At 44.3% G+C, this 27458-nt stretch overlaps 1 protein-coding gene across 2 annotated transcripts in view; it reads right to left on the reverse strand.

Annotated features, from left to right (window-relative positions):
- Positions 1 to 27458, reverse strand: part of ccny (cyclin Y) — a 216172-nt gene that overhangs the window by 38273 nt on the left and 150441 nt on the right. For both annotated transcript variants that reach the window (XM_078233075.1, XM_078233085.1), the window contains exons 3-4: positions 20094 to 20128; positions 8134 to 8234 (exon numbers count right to left, since the gene is read on the reverse strand). In XM_078233075.1, coding sequence (XP_078089201.1) covers positions 8134 to 8234; positions 20094 to 20128 — 136 coding nt within the window. The remainder of the gene's footprint in view (positions 1 to 8133; positions 8235 to 20093; positions 20129 to 27458) is intronic.

Genomic DNA, 27458 nt, shown 5'->3' on the forward strand with positions numbered 1-27458 from the left:
GTGCCTCAGGGATCAGTGCTGGGCCCACTGTTATTTGTCATTTATATTAATGATTTGGATGAGAGCATAGGAGGCATGGTTAGTAAGTTTGCAGATGACACCAAGATTGGTGGCATGGTGGACAGTGAAAAAGGTTATCTAGGATTGCAACGGGATCTTGATCAATTGGGCCAGTGGGCTGATGAATGGCAGATGGAGTTTAATTTAGACAAATGCGAGGTGATGCATTTTGGTAGATTGAACCAAGGCAGGACTTACTCAGTTAATGGTAAGGCGTTGGGAAGAGTTATAGAACAAAGAGATCGAGGGTACATGTTCATAGCTCCTTGAAAGTGGAGTCACAGGTGGACGGAGTGGTGAAGAAGGCATTTGACATGCTTGGTTTCATCAATCAGAACACTGAATACAGGAGTTGGGACGTCTTGTTGAAGTTGTACAAGACATTGATAAGGCCACACTTGGAATACTGTGTGCAATTCTGGTCACCCTATTATAGAAAGGATATTATTAAACTAGAAAGAGTGCAGAAAAGATTTACTAGGATGCTACCAGGACTTGATGGATTGAGTTATAAGGAGAGGCTGGATAGACTGTGACTTTTTTCTCTGGAGCGTAGGAGGCTGAGGGGTGACCTTATAGAGGTCTATAAAATAATGAGGGGCATAGAGCAGCTGGATAGTCAACATATTTTTCCAAAGGTAGGGGAGTCTAAAACTAGAGGGCATAGGTTTAAGGTGAGAGGGGAGAGATACAAAAGTGTCCAGAGGGGCAATTTTTTCACAGAAGGCGGTGAGTGTCTGGAACAAGCTGCCAGAGGTAGTAGTAGAAGCGGGTACAATTTTCTCTTTTAAAAAGCAATTAGACAGTTACATGAGTAAGATGGGTATAGAGGGATATGGGCCAAACACAGGCAATTAGGACTAGCTCAGGGGCTTAAAAAAGAGCAGCATGGACAAGTTGGGCCGAAGGGCCTGTTTCCATGCTGTAAACCTCTATGACTCTATGAGATACAGAGACCTTCCAAAGAGAAGCAGTCCATGCTTTGCAACAAGATTCAGGAAGATCACTGATTTGAGACAGAAAGTGCATTGCTGCTGCAAAAGAGGCCAAACCAGCCACTTCTCTTTGTAGCAAGCATCTATTGCTTATTGCATTGAATAAACAGCCCTCCATTAGATCAACAAGATGAAGGCAATTCACAGGTTAAAAACTGTCCAATTTTTCACCACGGTAGAGTCCTTGCGTCAGAGAATGTTTTTGTTGAGCCCACTGCTGATCGTTCTATCCTGTTTTCAATTTCTCCACACATGTTCAAGTTCTGAGCCAAGTGAAGGTTAAATCAATGAAATGTCGAATGTCACCTCACAACGCGCACACTAAAAATAATGGTCAGGAACTTGCCTACCCTCCCAGCTAAGGAATGATGTGAAGACAGTATCAAAACATGGCAAATGTAAATTTGGAACTTAATCAAGGAGCATCTTAATCAGCAGAGCCACAAGCTTACTTCTGTAAGACATGCACAATGCTAATAATGGTGAAGGGTGAAGGCAGCATTTGAATTCCTGATTCTCCAATAGACTTGGGTCACAGCACTCCAAAACTGGTACAGTAGATGGCAGCATTTACTGTTAGAATTAGCCTATGCACCAAAACAACACACAAATGTGGCTGGGGTAAGAAATACTGCCATACACATCACACCGATGCGTTTGAGAGGGGAGCTATTTAGTTTCCAAAACATCAACCATCCTTTTGCAGATATTCCAAAATTCCTTACACCCATTCTGCACAAAAGACCCATTCTATTCCCAAAGTCCATGTCATAGAAGTCATAGAAACCTTACAGTGCAGAAGGAGGCCATTCGGCCCATCGAGTCTGCACTGACAACAATCCCACCCAGACCCTATCCCCATCACCCCACATATTTACCCCGTTAATCCCTCTAACCTACGAATCCCAGGACACTAAGGAGCAATTTAACATGGCCTATCAACCTAACCCGCAGATCTTTGGTGTGTGGGAGGAAACTGGAACACCCGGAGGAAACCCACGCAGACACGGGGAGAATGTGCAGACTCCACACAGGCAGTGACCCAAGCCGGGAATCGAACTCAGGTCCCTGGAGCTGTGAAACAGCAGTGCTAACCACTGTGCTGCCCAAAACAGAGCACCCGGAGGAAACCCACACAGACATGGGGAGAACATGCAAACTCCACACAGACAGTAACCGGAGGCTGGATTGAACCTGGGTCCCTGGCGCTTGAGGCAGCAGTGCTAACCACTGTGCCACCGTTCCGGATAAGTCTTGAAGATTGAGCTGCACAGGAAATTTGCAGCTATTTAAGAGTCCCCCCCTCTCCCTTTTGGTATTTGAGGTAACGATGGAGCAAATCATAGAATCCCTACTATGCTGAAAAAGGCTATTTGGCCCATCGGGCCTGCACCAATCGCATTCAGGCTCTATCCCTGTAACATCACATATTCACCCTGCTAATCTACCTGACACTGAGGGAGAAGTTAGCATGGCCAATCAACCTAACCCACACATCTTTGGACTGTGGGAGGAAACTGGAGCACCTGGAGGAAACCCACGCAGACACGGGAAGAATGCGCGAACTCTGCACAGACAGTGACCCAAGCCGGGAATCGAACCCGGGTCCCTGGCGCTGTGAGGCAGCAGTGCTAACCACTGTGCCACCATACCACCCTTATGGTGAGGAGGGCTTGAAAAGTAGCCTGGAGTTATCCCTTCCCTTCAAGATGACTTTGGAATAGTGGACCTTTTTACTTGGAGAGTGAAGGCTGATTTCTCTTGAAATGCCCAGATTTAGCATGAAGATTATTGGCTAGGCCAGTTGTGCTCAGTACCCTTGAGATTACACCCCTCAGAGCAGAGACATTAAATTTTGCAATCCCTGATGTGCTCAATCAATAAAGAACCAAATCCGACCTACAGGACTTGGCGTGAATATTGTACTTGTGTCCCTCCACACTAACCATTTTTCACATTATATCAATCAAGTTTTGCAGGAGCTGCAGAGAGAAGGCCATATCAGACTACTCCTTGCTTGGGACTTGCATTCACAAACTGATCATTGTTACCGCATATCTACAGTCATAGAGTCACATCACATACTGGTTCTCATCAGTATCAGGAGTAGGTCCCTATTAGCCCCATCCAACCACATGAGTGTCATATTGGAGACCAAGTGAGGGTAAGAACTTGTGCAAGGGCAGATGTGTTTGGACCCCGTATAAGAGACCATACACTATAGTGGATAAGGTCAGTCCACACCAACCATGGTGCCCTCCCAGCTAGCTCCAATTGCCTGCCTTTGGCCCATATCCCTAAACTGTACACTTGGTTAAAGGAGCTTTGCTATTGTCCTGTCAAATGCAAACCAGCAAATCCAGTGGCATAAAGTTATAATAGGATATAGAAAGGGGTTATTGGGGGTAAAATCACCAAGGCTTTTTTTGCTGGGCCTGTTCTCACCCACATTTGTCCCTCTCTACAATCACAAGATGATGATCCTAGCTGGTGTACGTCAACAGTCAGTTAGCTCAGCAGAATTCCGAATGTACTGCTATTCAAACCTGATCTATTCAGGTCAGAGAACCACAGAACCCTTAAAGTGCAGAAGGAGGCCATTCGTCCATTGGGTCTGCACCGACTCTCCGAAAGACCATCTTACCCATTGGCTATGCTAAATTGCCCCTTAGTACCCAAAAGATGTGCGAGTTAGGTGGATTAGCCATGGTAAGTGCACGAGGTTACAGGGATAGGGTGGAGCGGAGGGTCTGGGTGGACAATCTTTCGGAGAGTCGGTGCAGACTCGATGGGCCTCCTTCTGCACTGTAGGGATTCTATCGTTCTTATTCCCTATGAAAGATGGGCCGAATGGCCTCCTTCTGTAGAATAGAATAGAATTCCTACATTGCCGAAGGAGGCCATTCGGCCCATCAAGTCTGCACCGACCACAATCCCACCCAGGCCCTATCCCCATAGCCCTACTTATTTACCCTACTAACCCCCTGACACTAAGCGGCCATTTAGCATGGACAAGTAACCTAGCCTGCACATCTTGGACTGTGGGAGGAAACCGGAGCACCCGGGAGAAACCCACGCAGACACGGGGAGAATGTGCAAACTCCACACAGACAGTGACCCAAGCTGAGAATTGAACCCGGATTCCTGGAGCTGTGAGGCAGCAGTGCCACCGTGCCGTTGGAATTCTATGACATCGTTACAAAACATAAGTTTTAAGTTTATTTATTAATGCCACAAGTAGACTTACATTAACACTGCAATGAAGTTACTGTGAAACTCCCCTAGTCGCCACACTCCGGCGCCTGTTCAGGTACACTGAGGGAGAATTTAGCATGGCCAATGCACCTAACCAGCAGGTCTTGGTTCACGGTATTCAGCAGTGGTCAAACAGCGTGGCAGCAGAATTAAGTACAGGCGTGACATGATGAACAGCCTCAGGTCATGCTATTTGTCACGAGGCGACCCTCGACATTTTGGTCAGACTGCAACAGAGTTTCAGCGTCAGACTGTGGTGAAATTCACAGTGTGGTGACTGTGCACAAAGGCTCCGAAGCCGTGTTGGTGCTCAGGTAAAGAGCTGGCAAACACCCTCACAGTGCAGCACATCACCTGTCAGTTCAGGAGGACCAGCACCAGATTAGCTCAGTCGGAAAAGGCAAGTGACCAAGGTGTGGGATGGATTGAGAGCGAATGAGTGTCAAACAAACAAAGCAATCAGGGATCGAATTATAATCAGTGGTTTCGAGAATTGCTGAACAGTAAATTGAATAAAACAAGCAGGAAAATCCCAGGGGTATTGTCAGAATGTCCACAAAATTCCCCAGTTTGAACTGGGATGCCGCTGACCTACTTTACGAAACCAAAATCTTTAAACAGTGTACAGAGCTACGGTTCCTTCATTCCGTTGTGTCTGAAGTTGACAAGCAAGTCACAAAAATCTGCCGTGTGAACGGGTTAATGCATATGGTTACATTTATGCTTAAAATTACAAATTCATCATACAAGTTCTGAATTTGCAGATGTAACCTAGACATGACTAATTTAGGAATAACAGAATAATTGGGGTATGATCTAACTGGACACATGTCCAATTGCGACACAAGGGGACTTTTGCATATGTCACAACTAAAATTATTTTAAAAAAAATAATTAGTTGATTTTTGCTGGAAAGAGAGCCAATAAGGAGGAGTTAGAAAGCCGCGAATGTCAGAGTACACGTACTCGTGGTGTGAGGGGAAAGAGAGATATAGCGGGACTAGAATCAGGCACATTTCAATTTTACAGAGCCATGAATGTACAAGTCCGAAAGTATCAACAAAGTATTACATGTATTATGCATCATGATTAATGCTGTAATGCTTATAAGACTATCTAAAATGTATGGAAGAAACTGTGCAACATTGAGATGTCCAGATCTCCCGTACATGCCTATTTGTCAATCAGTAAACTTGCTTGGTTTAACTCAGAGCTGACTTGTGTCGAGTGTCTTAGACACTCTACAACACCTAGCAATTGGGAATGAAGGTCTACACAGGCTGAACATGTCAGAATTAACAGGAGAGGAGCCAAATGATCCCTTAAAGATATAGACGGGTTCAGAATCAGGTTAAACTTTTGAATACATCGACCAGAGTTCATGCCATTTCGACAGCAGCCGACAGAATCCAGAGACCACTTTGCCAAAGGGCGCAGAGAAAAGAATATGTATTGTAATGTGGTAAACACAGATTCAGCAGACAGAATTGTTGAGTTGGTGATTGCTTCCACTCCCACGGACATGTTCCAGAACCATCACCCAAAATGTACAGCGGTGAAGAGCTGCTCTAGGATGGATCCAAGTACAAAGCGATCCCTGCAGGATTTGATTACAACTCCAACTGTTGACACTTACAAGAACACCCAAACCTACCATGACACATAGATGGTGCGGCTTTCTGCATACATCAAGGAAACACCTAACTATCCATCAATTTTGCAAGGCATGTGGCAGGAAGAGCCAGTGGCAGCAGCAGTGCACTAGAGCAAAGACTGATACAGCTACAAAGAGCCGTGCATTGATCCAAAGAGATTGTACACAATGGCTAACTTCAAACAATAAAAATGACCATCTGGTATCCAGCAAGAAACACATACATGAGGTGACTGGTGAACCAAAACATGACGATGATGTGCACAATGAGACAAACACTGGTTTCACACCATCAATCTCATGGAAAACATAGCTACTGTCACACCATCTGAAACGTTTGCCAAAATTCAGAATATCAGCCCCAAAGAAGTTGTCAACAATTCATCATTGGCCAAGATTGACAAGGTGACAAGTGCCAACATAATACTCCCGCAAATTCTAAAAGACACATATCCCCAGGCATGGAAAGCCACGGCAAAGCCTACTGCTGTGAAATCTTGGATGAACAATGCTTCACTAGTTCTATGCACATGTTCTAAAGTCCCGGAGCACAAAAGTACAATCAATCCCCCAAGGTGTCACAGATGTTCTACATCATGAGGATGGAGAAGGATAATCCTCATCATCCCAGTTCACAACCCAACATTGAAATATCCAGTAACGTTCGACAAACTGGCGGTTTCAAGGAAGCTGAAACATTATGCTTGCAGGAGAATGCAAGTCTGTCAACTGATCGGGTACATTCTGCACAATGCAAATGCAAGCAGCTACAAGAAGAAATGGCAAAAGATTCTACCCTACAGAAATGGTGGAAAACCATAATTGAAAGGTGGCCTGATTCAATACAGCATGTCCATGAACAGGTTAAGACCATTTTGGCCATACCTGGATGAGGTAAACATGTACTGGGGAGTCACTTTTAAAAGCAGGCAGGTCATCGTACCAGAATTTTGCAACCTGACATTTTTCAACCACTTCATCACTCAGACATGGATGATTGCACCTTAGCGTCCCGGGATGTGTAGATTAGAGGGATTCGTGGGGTAGATGTGTGGGGTTGTGGGGATAGGGTCGGGAGTGGGATTGTTGTCGGTGCAGACTCAATGGGCTGAATGGCCTCCTTCTGCTCTGTAGGCATTCTATGATTCTATAATTCTATACACTTATGTAAAGGTGACTAAACACCCACATGTATGATAAATAGTTATACTTCTTTGGAAAGTATTTTTAAAAAGAGAGGGGGATGTTGTAATACACCTTAAATGGATAGTAGCATGCCAACACTGGAAGGGAAGTATGTCAGGTGATCCAGTCTCAGTTTCACGTTGACCTGCAAGCAGAACATAGAGCACACAGCTCTGCTGATGTCTTCGAGCATTCTATCCATGTATACATGTTCTCATGTGACTAGTTTAAATAAATGAATGCACTGAACAAGACACTAAAAATACAATAACTGGACTAATACCATATTTTGGGTGGGATTTTCCCATCACGCTTGTCCCAAAACCGGGGAATCCCGCCCGAGGTCAATGGACTTTTGCGTGGTCCGCCACCCGTCCGCTACAATTCCCGTGGCAGGAGAGACAGGAGAATTCCCCTCATTATTTGTTTCAAAGAGGGAAAAAGGAGTCCTTGTCGCTCCTCTTAGCAGTTTCAAATCAAGCACCTTGATGCAAGTCAAGTAGAGATGACCTTCTTAGCTCTCTTATGTGGTGGCGGCAGTGCAAAGCAAGACACCGGAAACAATTATATGGATCCTTGCCTTTAATGTCAAACTCGGCTCTATTGATGGATCAAACCTCTTGTTCTCAAATATGCAGTTAAAATATTAACCATTTAAAACAGAAAACACAAATCAAGAGTTATGGGGATAAGGCGGGAAAGTGATATTGAAGATTATATCAGACCAGTCATGAGTTTATTGAATGGCGGAGCAGACTTGATGGGCCAAATGGTCTACTTCTTATGCTCCTACATCTTACGGTCGTAAGTTGGTGTTTGCATAAGTAATAGCTAATATTTTCAAAAGATCTATATTTTGATTAACTGTAACCACAAATATTACTTGTTAAATTTTGGTGAGGAAAGAAATTCTAACTCTAGTTCTACTTTAGAGAAAAAGCTCTACAAAAGAGAATCACCTTACTTGCCACATTCGGTACCCACCATTTGATAGTATACTTCAGGTTTGGCTGGCTGACGGTGCTATCGTCCAGGAATATGGTGGAGCATGAGCTGTATTTCCTTCTCATCTGTCCTGGAGGGTGCTAGGAAGCAAGACACAAATTAGATATTATGAGATGCTGGCTCATACGGTACTCATTTCATGACAACATTTGGTCCTGACACCATTCCAACAGGTTTTAGCATGGCTTCAGCAACCAATTTAGGAGAATTTTTTTTTATTCATTCGTGGGTCATGGGCGTCACTGGCTGGCCAGCATTTATTGCCCATCCCTAGTTGCCCGAGGGCAGTTGAGAGTCAACCACATTGCTGTGGCTCTGGAATCACATGTAGGCCAGACCAAGTAAAGACGGCAGATTTCCTTTCCTAAAGGACATTAATAAACCAGATGGGTTTTTCTGACAATGGTTTCATGGTCATCAGTAGATTCTTAATTCCAGATATTTTTTTTACTGAATTCAAATTCCACCAGCTGCCGTGGTGGGATTCGAACCCGGGTCCCCAGAACATCAGCTGAGCTTCTGGATTAATAGTCTAGCGATAATACCACTGGGCCATCGGCTCCCAGAAAGTGAAACTTCACAGGCATTGGAAGTAACAAGACAGGTCATTTATATTTCTAACTGAGATGGCAAGAGACCTGCACATTTACAAATGTGAAAGGTTCAGTACGAGAAATTTCCCATTAGCGTTTTATATTACCCATTGTGTAAATAAGAAATCATCAGTGCAATGCAAAATCAAACCTCTTTAATCATTTGTTTACAAGCAAACAATGTGATGGCACCAATCAAGTTGTCATTGTTGTGTCACTTCATTACGATATCACCCAGAGGAAAAACATGACACATCGTTCTTTTTACAAACAGAAAAGTTTTACACGAGTATGTTTTCATTAAACGCAGTTAACCACCTATTTAGGCCACTACTTCAACATTTTTAAGTTCCAAGGCCGACTCAAGAACAGCTTCTTCCCTGCTGCCATCAGACTTTTGAATGAACCTACCTCGCATTAAGTTGATCTTTCTCTACACCCTAGCTATGATTGTAACACTACTTTCTGCACTCCCTCGTTTCCTTCTCTATGAACGGTATGCTCTGTCTGTATAGTGCGCAAGAAACAATACTTTTCACTATATACTAATACATGTGACAATAATATCAAATCAAACTTTTTATTTCAAAAAGCCATTTAGTCATCGAGGTCATGGAAACAGACCCTTCAGCCCAACTTGTCCATGCCGTCCTTTTTTTTTTAAACCCCTAAGCTAGTCATTTCTTAACCTCCCATTCTTTTTCTCAGCATCTAATTAATGGGTGAGTGGATGGCTGATTGTTTCCAACTTCCATCAGCCCACTCCATCCTATTCTACTCAATAATTCTAGATTCATAGATGTCTACAGCACCGACGGAGGCCATTCAGCCCATCATGTCCATGCCGGTCAACAAAGATCTGACCATACTAATCCCATTTTCCAGCGCCCGGTCCATAGCCCAGGGGGTTATGTCAGTGCAGGTGAATATCTAAATAATTCTTAAAAGGTTAAGAGAATTTCTGACCCAACATCCTTTCAGGTAGTGAGCCCCAGACTCCCATCACCATCTGGGTGGAAAAGTTTCTCAACTCCCCTCAGCCTTCTACCTCATCTTTAATGTATGCCTCCTGGCTATTGACCCTTCGACTAATGGAAAAAGTGCCTTCCTATCCACCCTATCACTGCCTCTCAATCTTACACACCTCTATCAGGTCCCCTCTCAATCTTTGCTGCTCCAAGGAAAACAGCCCCAGCCTATCCAATCTCTCCTCAGAGTTCAGACCCTCCAGCCCAAGCAATATCCTGGTCAATCCACTATGCACCCTCTCCAATGCAATCACATCCATCCGATAATGTGGTGACCAGAACTGCACGCAGTACTTCAGTTGTGGCCTAACCAACATTTACACAATCACTACCTTCCCCTCCAAAGTCTGATCATTTCAGCTGATTGTATTTCATTTTCCACTGCTCCACATTGAGCATTGCAAGCTCTGTGTCAAGACCCACAGGCTCAAAATCCAAAATACTGCTTTCAAGAAATCAGTCCTTGCTCTATGGCCTCACCTTGCTTCATTCTGTGCTTTCATTGCCCTAGCTCCCTATGCAACCATGTTCTGCCTACTCGTCCTTCTCTGCTTCCATTTACAGTGGCTTTCATGAATTCTGAGGTTAGAGTGCAGAAGATGGCGAGGTGGCACAGTGGTTAGCACTGCTGCTTCACAGGGCCAGGGACCCGGCTTCGATTCCCGGCTTGGGTCACTATCTGTGCAGAGACTGCACGTTCTCTCAGTGTCTGCATGGGTTTCCTCCGGGTGCCTCCCACAGTCTGAAAGACGGGCTGGTTAGGTGCATTGGCCATGCTAAATTCTCCCTCAGTGCACCCGAACAGCCGCCAGGTGTGGCAACTAGGGGATTTTCACAGTAACTTGAGTGCAGTGTTAATGTAAGCCCACTTGTGACATTAATAAATAAACTAAGAGGAGGAGATCAGACTTGTCAGATAGTCTGTGCAGTTCAAGTTCGAGTGCACTAATGCGGAGAGGCAGAGAATATGGAGACAGGAAGGGAGCATGAATGTGAAATAGAACAGAGTGATGAGAGATACCAGGAGCAGAAGATGGAAACATGCACTAGGGAGGCTGACAGTAGTTTTAGGAGAGTGATAGGATTTCCGAGGGGCTGCGAAAGAGACATCAATGAATTTTTAAAAAACTGCCCAGGATAAGACACAAGTCTGGAGGTGAGATGCAGGAAGGCCAATGTGGGGAAACTATAAAGGCACGCTCGCTCTGTATGCTGGAGGTTCATGCTGAGAAAATAAGAATACTCTTCCTGAACAAACAATCTATCATGCTTCAAATCACACATGCCACGGAATTTGATTTCCCATAGGAAGAGGACAAGTCTCGTCCATATATCTTTAGGGTATTTTTCCAGGAACACCATAACAATTACCCATGGCAATGTCACCAAAATGGAATATTTACAAACCACACCCAACCTCCCAAAGAAAAACACAAATTATACTGAATAGAACCATAGAACATAGAACAGTACAGCACAGAACAGGCCCTTCGGCCCACGATGTTGTGCCAAGCTTTATCATAGTTCCCCAGAAAGAGAGTGAGAGAAAGGGGAGGATATGGGAATCTATCACTATTAGCAGGTTGCAAGAAGAGGACGGATACAAGTATAGAAAGTGTAAATGGCACCAGAAGTTCAACGTATAATCCAATCAGTTGACGAGTCAAAGAATCATAGAATCTCTATAGTGCGGAAGGCCCAACGAGTCTGCACCGACCACAATCCCACCCAGGCCCTATTCCCACAACCCCACACACTTACCCTGCTAATCCCCCTGACACTAGGGTCAATTTAGCATGGCCACTCCACATAACCCGCACATCTTTGGACTGCAGGAGGAAACCGGAGCAACCAGAGGAAACGCACGCAGACACGGGGAGAACGTGCAAACTCCACACAGACAGAGACCCAAGGCCAGAATTGAACCCGGGTCCCTGGCGCTGTGAGGCAGCAGTGCGAAACACTGTGTCACCCTAAGTCCTCTCTGAAATATTTTAAATTCTTGGCCAGAAACACATATGTATAGCTGGAATTACTATCCCTGTGAAGACCTGGGTTTCTACAAAAAATTAGAAACTTGAATTCTGAAATTAGTTAAATTGCAATCTGATTCAGGGTCAACTGATACTGGCATTGGCACTGATGATGTTATGCAAGTAAACACTGGTAAGAGAAAAATCATATTTACACCTAATAAAGCACATTATCATTTTAAATAAAATATGGCTCAATAATGTCTGCTGATCCTTTAGCTTGCTACTAAAAGCATGAGGAAAATGGCCTTGCATCAGATTCCCTCTCCTCCTCCTTCAACCACCCCCCACTGCGAATGCTCTTTACCAGTGACAGACTGCACCATGCCACAACGCGTCAGTGCATCAAGCAGCCACAGTGGTTTGCATTGTAGCCTCACAGCACCAGGGACCCGGGTTCGATTCCCGGCTTGGGTCACTGTCTGTGTGAAGTTTGCACTTTCTCCCCGTGTCTGCATGGGTTTCCTCCGGTTTTCTCCCACAGTCCGAAAGACGTGCTGGTAAGGTGCGTTGACCTGAACAGGCGCCGGACTGTGGCGACTAGGGGAATTTCACAGTAACTTAATCGCAGTGTTAATGTAAGCCTTACTTATGACTAATAAATAAGCTTAACTTTACTTTTTTTTTACATAGAACAGCATGCCCTTAGGCGCAACAGTATGTGGGACGGGATCTTAAGTTTAGTTTCAGCTTATTTATTAGTGTCACAAGTAGGCTTACATTAACACTGCAATGAAGTTACTGTGAAAATCCCCTAGTTGCCACACTCCGGCAGCTATTCGGGTACAACAAGGGAGAATTTAGCATGGCCAATGCACCCCCTAACTAGCACATCTTTCGGACTGTGGGAGAATACCAGAGCACACGAAGGAAACCCACGCAGACACAGGGAGAACGTGCAGACTCCGCACAGACAGTGACCCAAGCCGGGATTTGAACCCGGGTCCCTGGCACTGAGGCAGCAGTGCTAACCACTAACCACTGTGCCACCGGACCCTCTCCCTGGAAGAAAGCCAATGCAGGTTTGCCACAGCAACATTTCCCGAAATGTTATTGCGGGTGGAGCACAGCTCCCAGTCTCTGCTCTGTGCCAAGCTTGCGCTGCAAGCCATCCTTGCCAAATACCTGAGATGTGTCCAGTAGTTACAGCGCAGGATGGCTGTAGCTCAACAGCATGGTACAGCAGTGATATTTCTGTTTGACTGGCAGGAACCTTGGCAACCCAGAGAGTTATAAACAACAGGCAAGTGGAAAGAGAAATGACGAAATGGAGGAGCATGAGAACAGCAGAGAAAGGCATTGTTCAAAATCAAATAATATAATCACCATGCCAGCATATAAAAAGAGAACCAAAGGAAACAGGGCCTTGCCGCACTGAACAAACAGTCCTCGTGATTAGTGCAACAAACGCTTTAAGGATAAAGGGAAAAACTTGAAAAAGAAAAGAAGAAAATAAAAATGACCAAAATTAAAAGCACAGGAAGAAATGAAAGAAATAGGCTACCCCCATACTTTCCTCTCCCATGCAAGGAATCACGCCTAATCTATACGAGAATCAGAACCAAATCGAACGATAATATTCCCAGACATTTTTTGCATGCATTCACATGCCATTCTTTCACAGAACCTCAAAGCTCCATATGTGTTGCCATATTCCTGTAACCCAGAGGCTTTCAAACTTAAACTTGGTGCTACTTAATCACCTTATTAACTAACCGCGCCTCTGTTTCCTACTCTGTTCCAGGTTTCTCAATTTAAAATAAAAAGCACGGTTTGAATGGGTCGCAGCATAGAGGGAGGCTCTCAACTACAGCAACAAAATGAGTCGCATTCTCCTGCCTTTCCCCTGCAGTCCATTGTCAACTCAGACAGTGATTCAGTTCCATTTCCCTGGCGTCCATTGGATCTGCTTCCATCACACCCTCAGGCAGTGCACTCCAGATCTTAACAGCTCGCTGCATTAAAAACTCTTCTCTTGTGTCGTTTTTGGTTCATTTGACATTCACCTTAACCGGTCTTCTCTGCTTCCCAATCCTCCTGCCAATGAGGAACAGTTTCTCTCTATCTAACCTGCCCAAACCCCTCGTGATTTTAAATACCTCTGTCAAATCTCCTCTCAAAATCCTCTCTTCTCCAAGGAAAACAGTCCCAGTTTCTCTACTCTACTTATGTCATTGAAGGTCCCCATCCCTGAAAAGATACACATAAATCTGTTCTTCGCGCTCTTTATGCCTTTACATCCTTCCCAAAGTGTGTGATGCACAGAATTGGCCACAATGCTCCAGTTGAGACTGAACTAGTTTTATAAATGTTCCCAATAACTTTATTCACTTTCATGCAGCATGCCTCACTGTATAAAGTCCAATAACCCAAATGCCTTATTAACGCTGTTCTCAATCTGCCCTGCCTCCTTCAAGAGTCTGTGCTCATATCGCCCCAGATACCTCTGCTCCTGCACCTTGCTTAGAATTGTATTTCTTATGTTGTATTGCCTCTCTGCATACCAAAATATATCACTTCACTGCATTAAATTCCATCTGCTCATGCCACCAGCCTGGCTATATCCTCTTGACATTGATCACTATCCTCCTCACAAGTCATACGCTTAAGTTTATTTCCCTACTATTGTCCCAAGTAGGCTTACAGCAACACTGTAATGAAATTACTGTGAAAATCCCCTAATTGCCACACTCCGGCACCTGTTCGGGTACACTGAGGGAGAATTTAGCATGGCCAATGCACCTAACCAGCACATCTTTCAGTCTGTGGGAGGAAACCAGAGCACCCGGAGGAAACCCACACAGACACAGGGAGAATGTGCAGACTATGCACAGGCAGTGACCCAAGCTGGGATTCGAACCCGGGTCCCTGGCATTGTGAGGCAGCAGTGCTAACCACCGTGCCACCTACTTCCAAGTCTTGCGTCATTTGTAATTTTTGAAATTGTACCCAAGTCACTAATATGGATCAAAAAAGCAGTGGTTCCAATGCCAACCCTACAGGAAGCCTGTGCTGAAAAACAACTGTTCGCTATAACTCAATGTTTCCTGTCACTCAGCCAACTTTGCATCCATGCTTCAACTGTCCCTTTTATTTTCTGGGCTTCAACTTTGTTGACAAGCCTATTGATGTAGCGCTTTAATAAATGCCTCGAGGAAGTCCGTGTACACCACAGCAACCGCTTTCCCTCTTCAACTCACTCTGTAACCTCATCAAAAACTCAAATCAAGTTTGTTAAACGTGATTTGCCTTTAACAAACCTGTGCTGGATTTCCTTAATCAATCCACATTCGTCCAATTGCCTCTATCTTCATAGAAAAAACATTCTGGTTTCACATAAACTGCCATTTAACTGAACTCTACACTCTGTCACTAGAGACTATTTGAATCTTACAAACATGTACTATTTGAACTTGAATCCAGAGTTGCATTCAAAGGTTACTTGTTTAATAACAGTGCGATTGCGAGGTTTAAAAAGCTGGATCCACTTATGTGCAGGCAACAACAGGAGAATTTTCCCTTTCAGGATTTCTGGTCACCCTGAGGGACCATGTCCGTAATCGTTGACAGATATTCATTTATTAGTAATAGTAAAAAGCAACGATCATACTGTAGTGATACACAGGAGGCCAGATGTTTCTCTATCCACTGCATTTCCTCTTCCCCGTTGTCTCTGACAGCTCAAGTTGCATCGTGCATCTCTCCACAATTCAGAGAATGGACTGTGCTTGACGTGTTCCTCAAGCCCCTAACATTCCACTTCTACCTGTCACTAAGTTGTCCAACAGCAGCTTGAGGTGACTGTTCCTGCACTTTTCTCCCTCTTCTCAAAGGGGTGTGAAGAAATGAGAAGGCCCTGCACTCAGCATCTGGCTGGAGACTCGTACGAATCTCTGATGGCACTGCCAAGATTACAAAGATTGCTGCATGGGTAAATCCAAACCCAAATGCCTTGTACCCCAACCCCACTACCAGCACCCCATGTAACACAAACACTGTGCCCAGATCCTCTTTTATGATGTTATTTAATTTGGCATTACCACTCCACTTTCTTTAATTCTTGCTTCATGAACGTTATTCCTTATGTTTGGCTTCCCTTTCCCTCCAGATAAGTTCATCTGACACTCTTAGAATCCCTACAGTGCAGAAGGAGGTCATTCAGCCCATCGAGTCTGCACAGACAACAATCCAACCTCGGCCCTATCCCCGTAATCCCAGAAATTTACCCCGTTAATCCCTCTAACCTATGCATCCCAGGACACTAAGGGGCAATTTACCATAGCCAATCCACCCAACCCCTGCACATCTTGGACTGTGGGAGGAAACCAGAGCACACGGAGGAAACCCACGCAGACACGGGGAGAACGCGCAGACTCCACACAGACAGTGACCCAAGACAGGAATCGAACCCAGGCCCCTGGAGCAGTGGGGCAGCAGTGCTAACCACTGTGCCACCCCCAACCAATGTGTGCCAGCTTCTGACCAAAAACTGACCAAACGCTAACTTCACAACAACTTAAAAACTAAATTCCTTCACTCATTCTTTCCCTTTATAAATGTGGAAACAATATTTTACTTGGCAGTTTTTAGGCAGTATAGAACTTGAGTATCGCTGAGAAAAGAGAAATGCTGTCAATGTTTTTCCTCTTGCGCTCATAAGGACAGATGCAAGAATGTCAAATTTTAAAGAGAGCAACAATTTTACTGCATGAAAAGGGGAGCTGATTGGCTGGCAAGTCAGCTTTAATTGGTTGAGACATTGCCATGGCAAATGCCCCAGGGAGCCATTGAAACCATAGTTTTGTTTATTCAAAAGGGTGCAATGCCTGGACATATTCTTTTTGCCTGCAGATGACAGGTCCTCACATACATATGTAGTTTCCAGCAAGGGTAGCTGAGCTCATTTGCAAGTCCGACTGATAATCTGAAATTAGTCGTCAGTGCATTTGAAATGGTTAAGCATGTGCTGCCCAATCACAGAACCACATCTAATTCTAGACATTGGGCTGAATGTTTGTCTTTGAGGTGGGTAAGCAGGAGTTGGGAAATTTCCCAACTTGGTGCGCCCATCTCAGAAGAAAGTGCCAGCAAAGTGCCACTAAAGATCCAGTCTGTCACCCTTAACCCACACTGGTGAAAATCAGGAACCCCAGGAATGAGGTCAGGAATCATGGAGTCAGATCCCGGCCACCATCTTTACAGTTCCACGGAGTCTCTGTGACCCCGTGAAAATCCAGCCCACTATGTTGAGTTTTGTAAGCATGGGTTGGTGGAGTATGGTCATTACTCTGCCTATTGTGAACACCCAAAGTTTACAACTTATTTAAGATCATCAATCGGGCTCGCAACTTACATTTGCTCGAAGCTACACATATTGATGTGCATGGACCTGTCCTCTGCAAGCAAAAGGAATATGTCCAGACATTGCATCTTTTTTAATAAACAAAAGCATGGGGGACAATAGTTCTTTGAGGCATTTGCCATGGCAGCTTCTCGACCAATCAGAGCCAATATGCCAAACAATCAGCACCCCTTTTCTCATGCAGTGTCAATCGTTTAGGATTGAAAGTAATAGGGCAATTGTTATGGGGGATTTTAACTTGACTAATATTGACTGGAATTGTTATAGCTCTAGCTCGTTAGAGGGGTCAGTTTTTGTTCAAAGCGTGCAGGAAGGTTTTTTGACTCAGTATGTAGACAGGCCAACTAGAGGTGAGGCTATATTGGATCTGGTGCTGGGAAATGAGCCAGACCAGGTGCTAGACTTGGAAGTTGGTGTGCATTTTGGTGATAGTGACCACAATTCGGTTACGTTCACCTTAGTAATGGAAAGGGATAGGCATGAACCTCGGGCCAGTGGTTTTAGCTGGGGGAAGGGTAATTATGAGGCTATTAGGAGAGAACTAGGAAACATAGGTTGGACTAGGAGATTACAGGGACTGGGAACGTCCGACATGTGGAGTTTTTTCAAGGAGCAGCTACTGCGAGTCTGTGATAGGTATGTCCCTGTCAGGCAAGGAGGAATTGGTAGGGCTAGGGAACCGTGGTGCACCAAAAAAGTTTCTTTGTTGGTTAAAAAGAAAAAGGAGGCTTATGTTCGGATGAGACGTGAGCACTCGGGTAGTGCACTAGAAAGCTTTAGATTGGCTAAGAGGGAGTTGAAGAGCGAGCTTAGAAGGGCTAAAAGGGGACATGAGAAGACTTTGGCGGATAGGGTTAAAGAGAATCCTAAGGCGTTCTATAGGTATGTCAAGAACAGAAGGTTGGTTAGGGCAAGTTTAGGGCCAGTTATAGATGGTAGAGGGAAGTTATGTGTGGAACCGGAGGAGATTGGTGAAGCATTGAACCAATATTTCTCTTCGGTGTTCACGCAAGGGGACATGAATATAGCTGAGGAGGACACTGGGTTGCAGGGGAGTAGAATAGACAGTATTACAGTTGATAAGGAGGATGTGCAGGATATTCTGGAGGGTCTGAAAATAGATAAATCCCCTGGTCCGGATGGGATTTATCCAAGGATTCTCTGGGAGGCAAGAGAAGTGATTGCAGAGCCTCTGGCTCTGATCTTCAGGTCGTCGTTGGCCTCTGGTATAGTACCAGAAGATTGGAGGTTAGCGAATGTTGTCCCATTGTTTAAGAAGGGGAACAGAGACTTCCCCGGGAATTATAGACCGGTGAGTCTCACTTCTGTTGTCGGCAAGATGTTGGAAAAAATTATAAGGGATAGGATTTATAGTTATTTGGAGAGTAATGAATTGATAGGTGATAGTCAGCATGGTTTTGTGGCAGGTAGGTCGTGCCTTACTAACCTTATTGAGTTTTTTGAGAAAGTGACCAAGGAGGTGGATGGGGGCAAGGCAGTGGACGTGGTATATATGGATTTTAGTAAGGCGTTTGATAAGGTTCACCATGGTAGGCTTCTGCAGAAAATGCAGATGTATGGGATTGGGGGTGATCTAGGAAATTGGATCAGGAATTGGCTAGCGGATAGGAAACAGAGGGTGGTGGTTGATAGTAAATATTCATCATGGAGTGCGGTTACAAGTGGTGTACCTCAGGGATCTGTTTTGGGGCCACTGCTGTTTGTAATATTTATTAATGATCTGGATGAGGGTATAGTTGGGTGGATTAGCAAATTTGCTGATGACACCAAAGTCGGTGGTGTGGTAGACAGTGAGGAAGGGTGTCGTAGTTTGCAGGAAGACTTAGACAGGTTGCAAAGTTGGGCCGAGAGGTGGCGGATGGAGTTTAATGCGGAGAAGTGTGAGGTAATTCACTTTGGTAGGAATAACAGATGTGTTGAGTATAGGGCTAACGGGGGGACTTTGAATAGTGTGGAGGAGCAAAGGGATCTAGGTGTATGTGTGCATAGATCCCTGAAAGTTGGGAATCAAGTAGATAAGGTTGTTAAGAAGGCATATGGTGTCTTGGCGTTTATTGGTAGGGGGATTGAATTTAGGAGTCGTAGCGTTATGTTGCAACTGTACACAACTCTGGTGCGGCCGCACTTGGAGTACTGTGTGCAGTTCTGGTCCCCACATTACAGGAAGGATGTGGAGGCTTTGGAGAGGGTGCAGAGGAGGTTTACCAGGATGTTGCCTGGTATGGAGGGGAGATCCTATGAGGAGAGGCTGAGGGATTTGGGATTGTTTTCGCTGGAAAGGCGGCGGCTAAGAGGGGATCTTATTGAAACATATAAGATGATTAGAGGTTTAGATAGGGTGGATAGTGATAGCCTTTTTCCTCTGATGGGAAATCCAGCACGAGGGGGCATGGCTTTAAATTGAGGGGGGGTAGTTATAGAACCGATGTCAGGGGTAGGTTCTTTACCCAGAGGGTGGTGAGGGATTGGAATGCCCTGCCAGCATCAGTTGTAAATGCGCCTAGTTTGGGGGCGTTTAAGAGATCCGTAGATAGGTTCATGGACGAAAAGAAATTGGTTTAGGTTGGAGGGTCACAGTTTTTTTTTTAACTGGTCGGTGCAACATCGTGGGCCGAAGGGCCTGTTCTGCGCTGTAATGTTCTATGTTCTATGTTCTATGTTTCTCCCTTTGAAATTTGGCATTCTTGAGTGTGTCCTGTTGTGTGCAATTTTGACTCAAGTAAGGGTGACAAACAAAATAACGACAAAGTAATCAGTTCATTCTGAGAACTGATTCTCTTTGAAATCAAAATCTTCTGGATCATCATGTAGCTATCCTGACCAAATTCAGTGTCTAGAACAGTGGAATGGCTATGCCCAGGCTATAGGCAGAACCAGAATGCAGCAAGAAAACACTACTTACATGATTTATATAGAGGCTTTTCCGTTTCTCTCTCACTGTAAAACACAGAATAATAAAACATTGTTAAAAAAAAGCTTCAAATGATAGCAATAACAGCTTGCATTTATTAGTAAAGATCCTAAAGGACTTCACAAAGGAAAATTAATACAAAACCAATGAAAGCGAGATTGGGTAAGATGGGCAACGGTTTGGTTAAAGAGGTGGGTTTTAAGGAAGGTCAGAGGATTGGAAGTGATAGGGAGTATGGGTGGAGGCATTGCAGGAATGCATTTGATGAAAAAAAGTTTATTTATTAGTGTCACAAGTAGGCTTACATTAACACTTCAATTAAGTTACTGTGAAAATCCCCTAGTCGACGCACTCCAGCGCCTGTTCGAGTACACTGAAGGAGAATTTAGCATGGCCAATGCACTTAGGGAGCACAGCTTTCGGACTGTGGGAGGAAACCAGAGCACCCGGAGGAAACCCACACAGACACGGGGAAAACATGCAGACTCCACACAAACAGTGACCCAAGCTGGGAATCGAACCCGGGTTCCTGGTGCTGCGAGGCAGCAGTGCTAACCACTGTGCCGCCCAAAGAGAGAGAGAGATGGAGAAGGGTGGTGGGGGAGGGGTGCATGGAGGGGAATGGATGTTCTCTATTTTGTAAACAAAAAACAGGTGAACAAAGATTTCAGGAGATAACTGGTGGGAGATCGAACTAAGTCAGTGTCGCTGATAAGAATAGAATATGGGGACAAATCAAATCATATTTATCTAACTTTATTTTCAGTTGTGCTGTTATCCTGTTTCCCTAAACGCCTCAAACTATTATCAGCATCAATAACTATGGGCATAGCACAAAAATTTGTTCTGCAGCCCTTACTCAATTATTCTTTATACAGCCTTCACTTAGTTGTATTTAAAACCCTTTACAACAACACACATATAATGGTTTGAAGCAGGATTTGTTGTTGCTACAGGTCTCCTTCACTTTCCATTCCCTCTGCTTGTAACTGCAGACTGATTCGGAGGAAGGTCATGATAATGGGGCAGCACAGTGGTTAGCACTGCTGCCTCACAGCTCCAGGGACCCGGGTTCGATTCCCGGCTTGAGTCACTGTGCGGAGTCTGCACATGCTCCCTGTGTCTGCGTGGGTTTCCTCCGGGTGCTCCGGTTTCCTCCCACAGTCCGAAAGACGTACAGGTTAGGTGCATTGGCCATGCTAAATTTTCCCTCAGTGTACCTGAATAGACGCCGGAGTGTGGCGACTAGGGGATTTTCACAACAACTTCATTGCAGTGTTAATGTAAGCCAAATTGTGACTCTAATAAATAAACTTAAACGTATAATAATGATACAGAAATTCAGTGTGGCAAATATTTCTCATTATTGTGAAATTATGTTTGAATGTTACTCATTATGATTAATTAACTTTCCTACTGCACAGCATTGATTCAATTCTACTTCATTTATAGATCAATACACACATATTTCACTGTTTTAATACTAAAAATGATCAGTTTATGCAACGGTGTACAGTTCATCCAACTCCAGATACAAATTCTCTGCCTGCGAATCGGTAAAGTTGAACATACTTTCACCAATTAATGGAACCTGCCCCTGCCTCCTGGAAGAAAAATCCAATTATACAGAACACTTTCTCCCAAGTCGATTTTGCAGGAACTTCCCCGACTCTGCGCTCCCGAATTGGGAACGAAAATTCGACCCTCGTGCTCTAAGAGCAACAGACCCACCAGAGGAGATTGTTTTGCAGCTCAAGGGAGCTCCCAGTGAGGTGGAATTCGATTCAAAGTGAGCAATGCTGCGTTAACATTTTTACTCACTTGGGCTTTCAAACTTACACAGTCAGCAAGGACATAAAAATGAGTATCACCTTCACAATCTTCCAGGACTGCCACCAGCGGAAGCCAGATTGGTACACGGATAATTAGGACAGATAATTAAAACTTACATCGTCTTCCTCTCCCTCTGTCATTCCCCTGTTCCTAGCTACCTCATGAATACCCTCGTAGAATGCCTTCCTGTACTAATATACCTACTCCCAACTGAGATGTGAAGAAAACCATTCCCTACAATTTGGTCTGTGATCCCACTAATTCACTTTGGGTTATCTGAACTCCTCAATAAGGTGTTATTGAAACTCCTTTAAACGCATGAATTAATGCCCTAACATTGGTGAATGGACTGATACAGACCCCGATGTCTCCTTCAAAAAGGAATGTTTCCTAAATGCTCCCAAGTTTAAGATAAACGCAAAATACTGTGGATGCTGGAATCTGAAACAAAAGCAGAAAAATGCTGGAAAAACTCAGCAGGTCTGGCAGCATCTGTGGAGAGAGAATAGAGTCAACGCTGAGTCTGGATGACCCTTCGTCAGAGGTGACAGCAAAGAGAATCAGCAGAGATTTATACTATGGGGGGGCAGGGGTGGGCGTGGAATGGGACAAAGAGAACGCAAATGAGGATGCAGCAGGCTGAGAAGGTGCTAAAGGAGAGCTGGAATGGAGAAGTGGAAAAATGGAAATGAGAAAGGAGGATGATAAAATTGGTGAGATGAAATGAAATAAAATAAATGGAAATGGGGTGAAGGTGGAATGGAGAGTTCATGCTCTGAAGTTGTTGGACTCAATGTTCAGTCTAGAAAGCTGTAAAGTGCCCAATGGGAAGATGAGATGCTGTTCCTCCAGTTGGTTCTATCTCTCTCCACTGATGCTGTCAGACCTGCTGAGATTTTCCAGCATTTTCTTTCTATTTGATGATGGAGCAAGTAGATATCTATGAAGAAGCTTCTATCACAGACATTCATATCAAACTGGTCAAAACAGAATTGACAGCTGAAACAAGACTCAAAGTGAAAATATATAGTCCATGCTACATTGCCAGTTAAGATCAGTAACTGAAGTTTAGCATACATACAATTAGATACGTCAACTCTCCTTTGGAATGCTCAACAGACAATATGCCTTTTATAAAGCTTAAACTTTTCATTTTTAATACCTCCGACCTGTTTCGGGAGAGGATTTTTGTTTTTATATATCTTCTCATTGGCTTCTCAACCATATCTAAAAATTAGCCATCCATTAAATTTTTAATGAGCTTTCCTCACTAGCTCTCAATTGCTAATAGCCTCACCTTAGAGACCCTTCACAAGTGCTATGACAACCAGCAGCGACCACCATCATTTGCATATCTTTACACCACAAATAAGTTAAGACTGAGCTCTCTTAACCAAAATAACTGAGCTTGTTCTATTCACATCTGCTATTGCTGGGATATGTTTTATAGCTTTTTATCCATCTGAAAATATTAGACTTAATGAAACATTAAAATGTTTCGAATACGTTCTTGTCCTATGCCTGACTGCATGGAGTTTGCACGTTCTCCCCATGTCTGCATGGGTTTAGCTATAGAAGAATCTTGATTGGACTTATTATGTAAGAGGTACATATATTGGGTATACAGTGAAAAGTATTGTTTCTTGCGTGCTCCTCAGACAAAGCATACCATTCATAAGAGAAGGAAACGAGAGCGCGCAGAATGTAGTGTTACAGTCAAAGCTAGGGTGTAGAGAAAGGTCAACTTAATGCAGGGTAGGCCCATTCAAAAGTCTGATGGCAGCAGGGAAGAAGCTGTTCTTGAGTCGGTTGGTACATGTCCTCAGACATTTGTATCTTTTTCCAGACGGAAGAAGGTGGAAGGGAGAAGTCCGGGGTGCGTGGGGTCCTTGATTATGCAGGCTGCTTTTCCGAGGCAGCAGGAAGTGTAGACAGAGTCAATAGATGGGAGGCTGGTTTGAGTTCACAGCAATTTGCCATCCATGAGACCAGGGAAAAGGTTGGAAGAAGATTTCTCGATTTCTGGTGCTGCTACATTGTGAATTCCTGCTCTCAAAGTTTCACCACGCACACACTTTGAAAGAAGAATAACTTGTATTCGTGTGGCACCACTAACATCGCAAAACACTTTGCTGGAGCATTATCAAACAAGAGGCAGGGAGAATCAAGCAGTAACTCACACAAACACATGGAATCCCTACAGTGCAGAAGGAGGCCATTCAGCCCATTGATTCTGCACTGACTCTCCTACAGAGCATCTCACCCAGGCCCTATCCCCGTAACCCCACGTATTTACCCAACAAATTCTCCTAATCTATGCATCTTGGGACACGAGGAGACAATTTAGCCTAGCCAATGCACCCAACCTGCACAGTTTTGGCCTGTGGGAGGAAACCCACACAGACACGGGAAGAACGTGCAAACTCCATGCATCAGTCACCCAAGGTCGGAATTGAACCCGGGACCCTGGCACTGTGAGGCAGCAGTGCTAACCACTGTGCCGCATACTGCTTTAGCTCCTCTCCTCATCTATCTGTCTGAGCACAGGACTTGTGTTTTGCGTTTGATGGAACTGAAGCCTTCTATTAAATTCACTGCTGAAGTCAAAGGGGAAATCAGCCATGGGAAAGAAATGAAAAATCCTCAGGCCAGCTTTGCCCGTTTGGTTCACGGAACAGCTACTGCCGATAGTCCACGTCGGTGGCTGTGACAGTCCACCTCGGTGGGTAAATAGAAATGTAGCTGCTGTCAAGCGGGGCCTTACTCGATAGGCTCTGCCCACCCAAACAGTTCAAAAATAAATTTTAGTGCTCCAAATCTTCCCAACCCCCACACGGATCTATCACAAGAAAAAACAAAGTTACGAAGTATTGTAGTTAAACAACTGCAGATGCGTGTCCACCCATTGTTAGTTGTCCAGGTGCTGTGGCATCCACGGCGCATTTGAATATTGACGTGAATCGTCAACAAAGTAACTTTTTTTCCTGTGAAGAAAATCTAGCATTGAACCCACTTCAGTTGCAAGACACTTTTGCTTTGAGACAGTGTGCCCATAATGAGGTAAATCATCATGCGAGGCCAGGTGCATTCCCTCATCATGTACAGCACCATATTTTCAATCTTGTCATTCCATCCAATTTCGCAAAACCAGTCCTGCTGGGCCGGGTAATAAAATTCAAATGTGTTTACTCTGAGGACCAGACCCACTGAGTTTAGTTCGTGAAGTATACAGATCGACTGTTCATTTACTTTTTAATTTTATAATTAAATACAAAGGCCCTGATTTTAACAGCACGCCCGCCCCGCAGAACAGCGTTCTCCGTTGGCCTCGAGTGCGATCTTACGAGTCTCGGGCGTGCGGGCTGGTAAAATTCTGGCCAATGTTTTTTTTTTACTGCCAGCGGAGAGAAAATATATGGCACATATTGATGAGTGGAACCATTCATTGACTCTGTCTACACTTCCCGCTGCCTCGGCAAAGCAGCCAGCATAATTAAGGACCCCACGCACCCTGGACATTCTCTCTTCCACCTGGAAAAAGATACAAAAGTCTGAGGTCATGTACCAACCGACTCAACATGTTTAGGTTTCTGACTTCTCTACCCTTTTGTGACACTTAATCCATTGCTCGTCATATTTAGAAGATCAATCCCATTTTAGCATAGAATCCCTGCAGTTCAGACGGAGGCCGTTCGGCCCATCGAGTCTGCACCGACCACAAACCCACCCAGGCCCTATCCCCATAACCCCACGTATTTACCCTGCTAGACCACTGACACTAAAGGGCCAATTTGACATGGCCAATCCACCTAACCGGCACATCTTTGGACTGTGGGAGGAAACCGGAGCACCCGGAGGAAACCCACGCGGACACTGGAAGGTGGTGCAAACTCCACAGACAATTACCCGAGGCCGGAATTGAACCCAGGTCCCTGGCGCTGTGAGGCAGCAGTGCTAACTACTGTGCCACCCAAGTATAAGTTTAAGTATATGATTTTAATGAAGATTTTCCTGCAAGATGAAAGTCTGATTTGTGAAAAACAACAATACAATTAAGAATAAATCACAAAGTGCACTATATTTCACTCCAGCTTCCCACTCTCTGCTTTGCAAACGCTGATCCAATTATTTATTCATCTGCTGTTGCTCAGACTGTGTAAACAGAGTATTTTAAGCTCTTTAATCTGTCCCATTATTGAGAATATAAAACAGCAATCTTCTAAATGAAATAGCTTGGAACAGTACACTTTGTATCTCTCCACCTCTTCGCCTACCAAATAAACTCAAGTCACATTTTCAAATATCCTAAAGGCCGTGTATTCTACATAAAATCTCTTAAAATAAATTGTGGCAAATCATTTCTGCATTTGGCAGAACCATAAATTCAAAGCTGCTTCTCCAACACAATGGAATTCAGTTTAAACCTTTTATCAGCAAGTTACACAGGGGTTCTTGGACTAATTATGTACGTGTTTTTCAGAGAGGCTGGAACAATGCATTTTAGTATATACTTCTACTTAACTGAAAATGGGCACCAGTGATACGTTACAAACCGCAGCAAGTATTTTTTTTAAATTCCCAAATCGTCCCTCGCCGTCACCATCATGGGTGCAATACTTGATGAATTTATAAACCATAAACTTTGTTTACATCTGCTTTGACCCCTATTAAATCAGTTGAAAGGAAGGCTCATGGACTAACAATTGTTATGGGCAGTAAAAACTTTTTGCTTCGATTTATTATTGTCACATGTACTGGGATACAATGAAAAGTATGGTTTCTTGCAGGCTATACAGCCAAAAACATACCATTTGGAGAGTCCATATGGAAGAAGGAAAGGAGAGGATGCAGAATGTAGTGTTAGTCATAGCTAGGGTGGAGGGAAAGCTCAACTTAGTGTGAGGTAGGTCCATTCAAAAGTCTGATGGCAGCAGGGAAGAAGCTGTTCTTGAGTCGGTTGGTACGTGACCTCAGACTTTTGTATCTTTTTCCCGATGGAAGAAGGTGGAAGAGAGAATGTCTGGGGTGCGTGTGGTCCTTGATTATGCTGGCTGCTTTTCCAAGGCAGCGGGAAGTGCAGATGGAGTCAATGGATGGGAGACTGGTTTGAGTGGCGGACTGGGCTTCGTTCACTATCCTTTGTAGTTTCTTGCTGTCTTGGACAAGCAGGAATCATACCAAGCTGTGATACAACCAGAAAAGATGCTTTCTATGGTGCATCTGTAAAAATTGGTGGGCGTCGTAGCGGGCATGCCAAATTTCCTTAGCCTTCTAAGAAAGTAGAGGCGTTGGTGGGCTTTCTTAACTATAGCGTCGGCATGGAGGGACCAGGACTGGTTATTGGTGATCATAAGGTAAAGAAGGATAACTACACACCTCAGATGTGTAACTTCATAGTTATTGCTTTCAATTTAGATGAATATTTTCCTAATTTTCTAAATTTTAGGAATTTTCCTAAATTCCTAATTTTCCTACTGTGCTCCGTTCTGGTCGCCTCACTATAGGAAGGATGCGGAAAAGATT

This window comes from Mustelus asterias, chromosome 2, assembly GCF_964213995.1.
Source record: "Mustelus asterias chromosome 2, sMusAst1.hap1.1, whole genome shotgun sequence".
NCBI classification, from domain to species: Eukaryota; Metazoa; Chordata; class Chondrichthyes; order Carcharhiniformes; family Triakidae; genus Mustelus; species Mustelus asterias.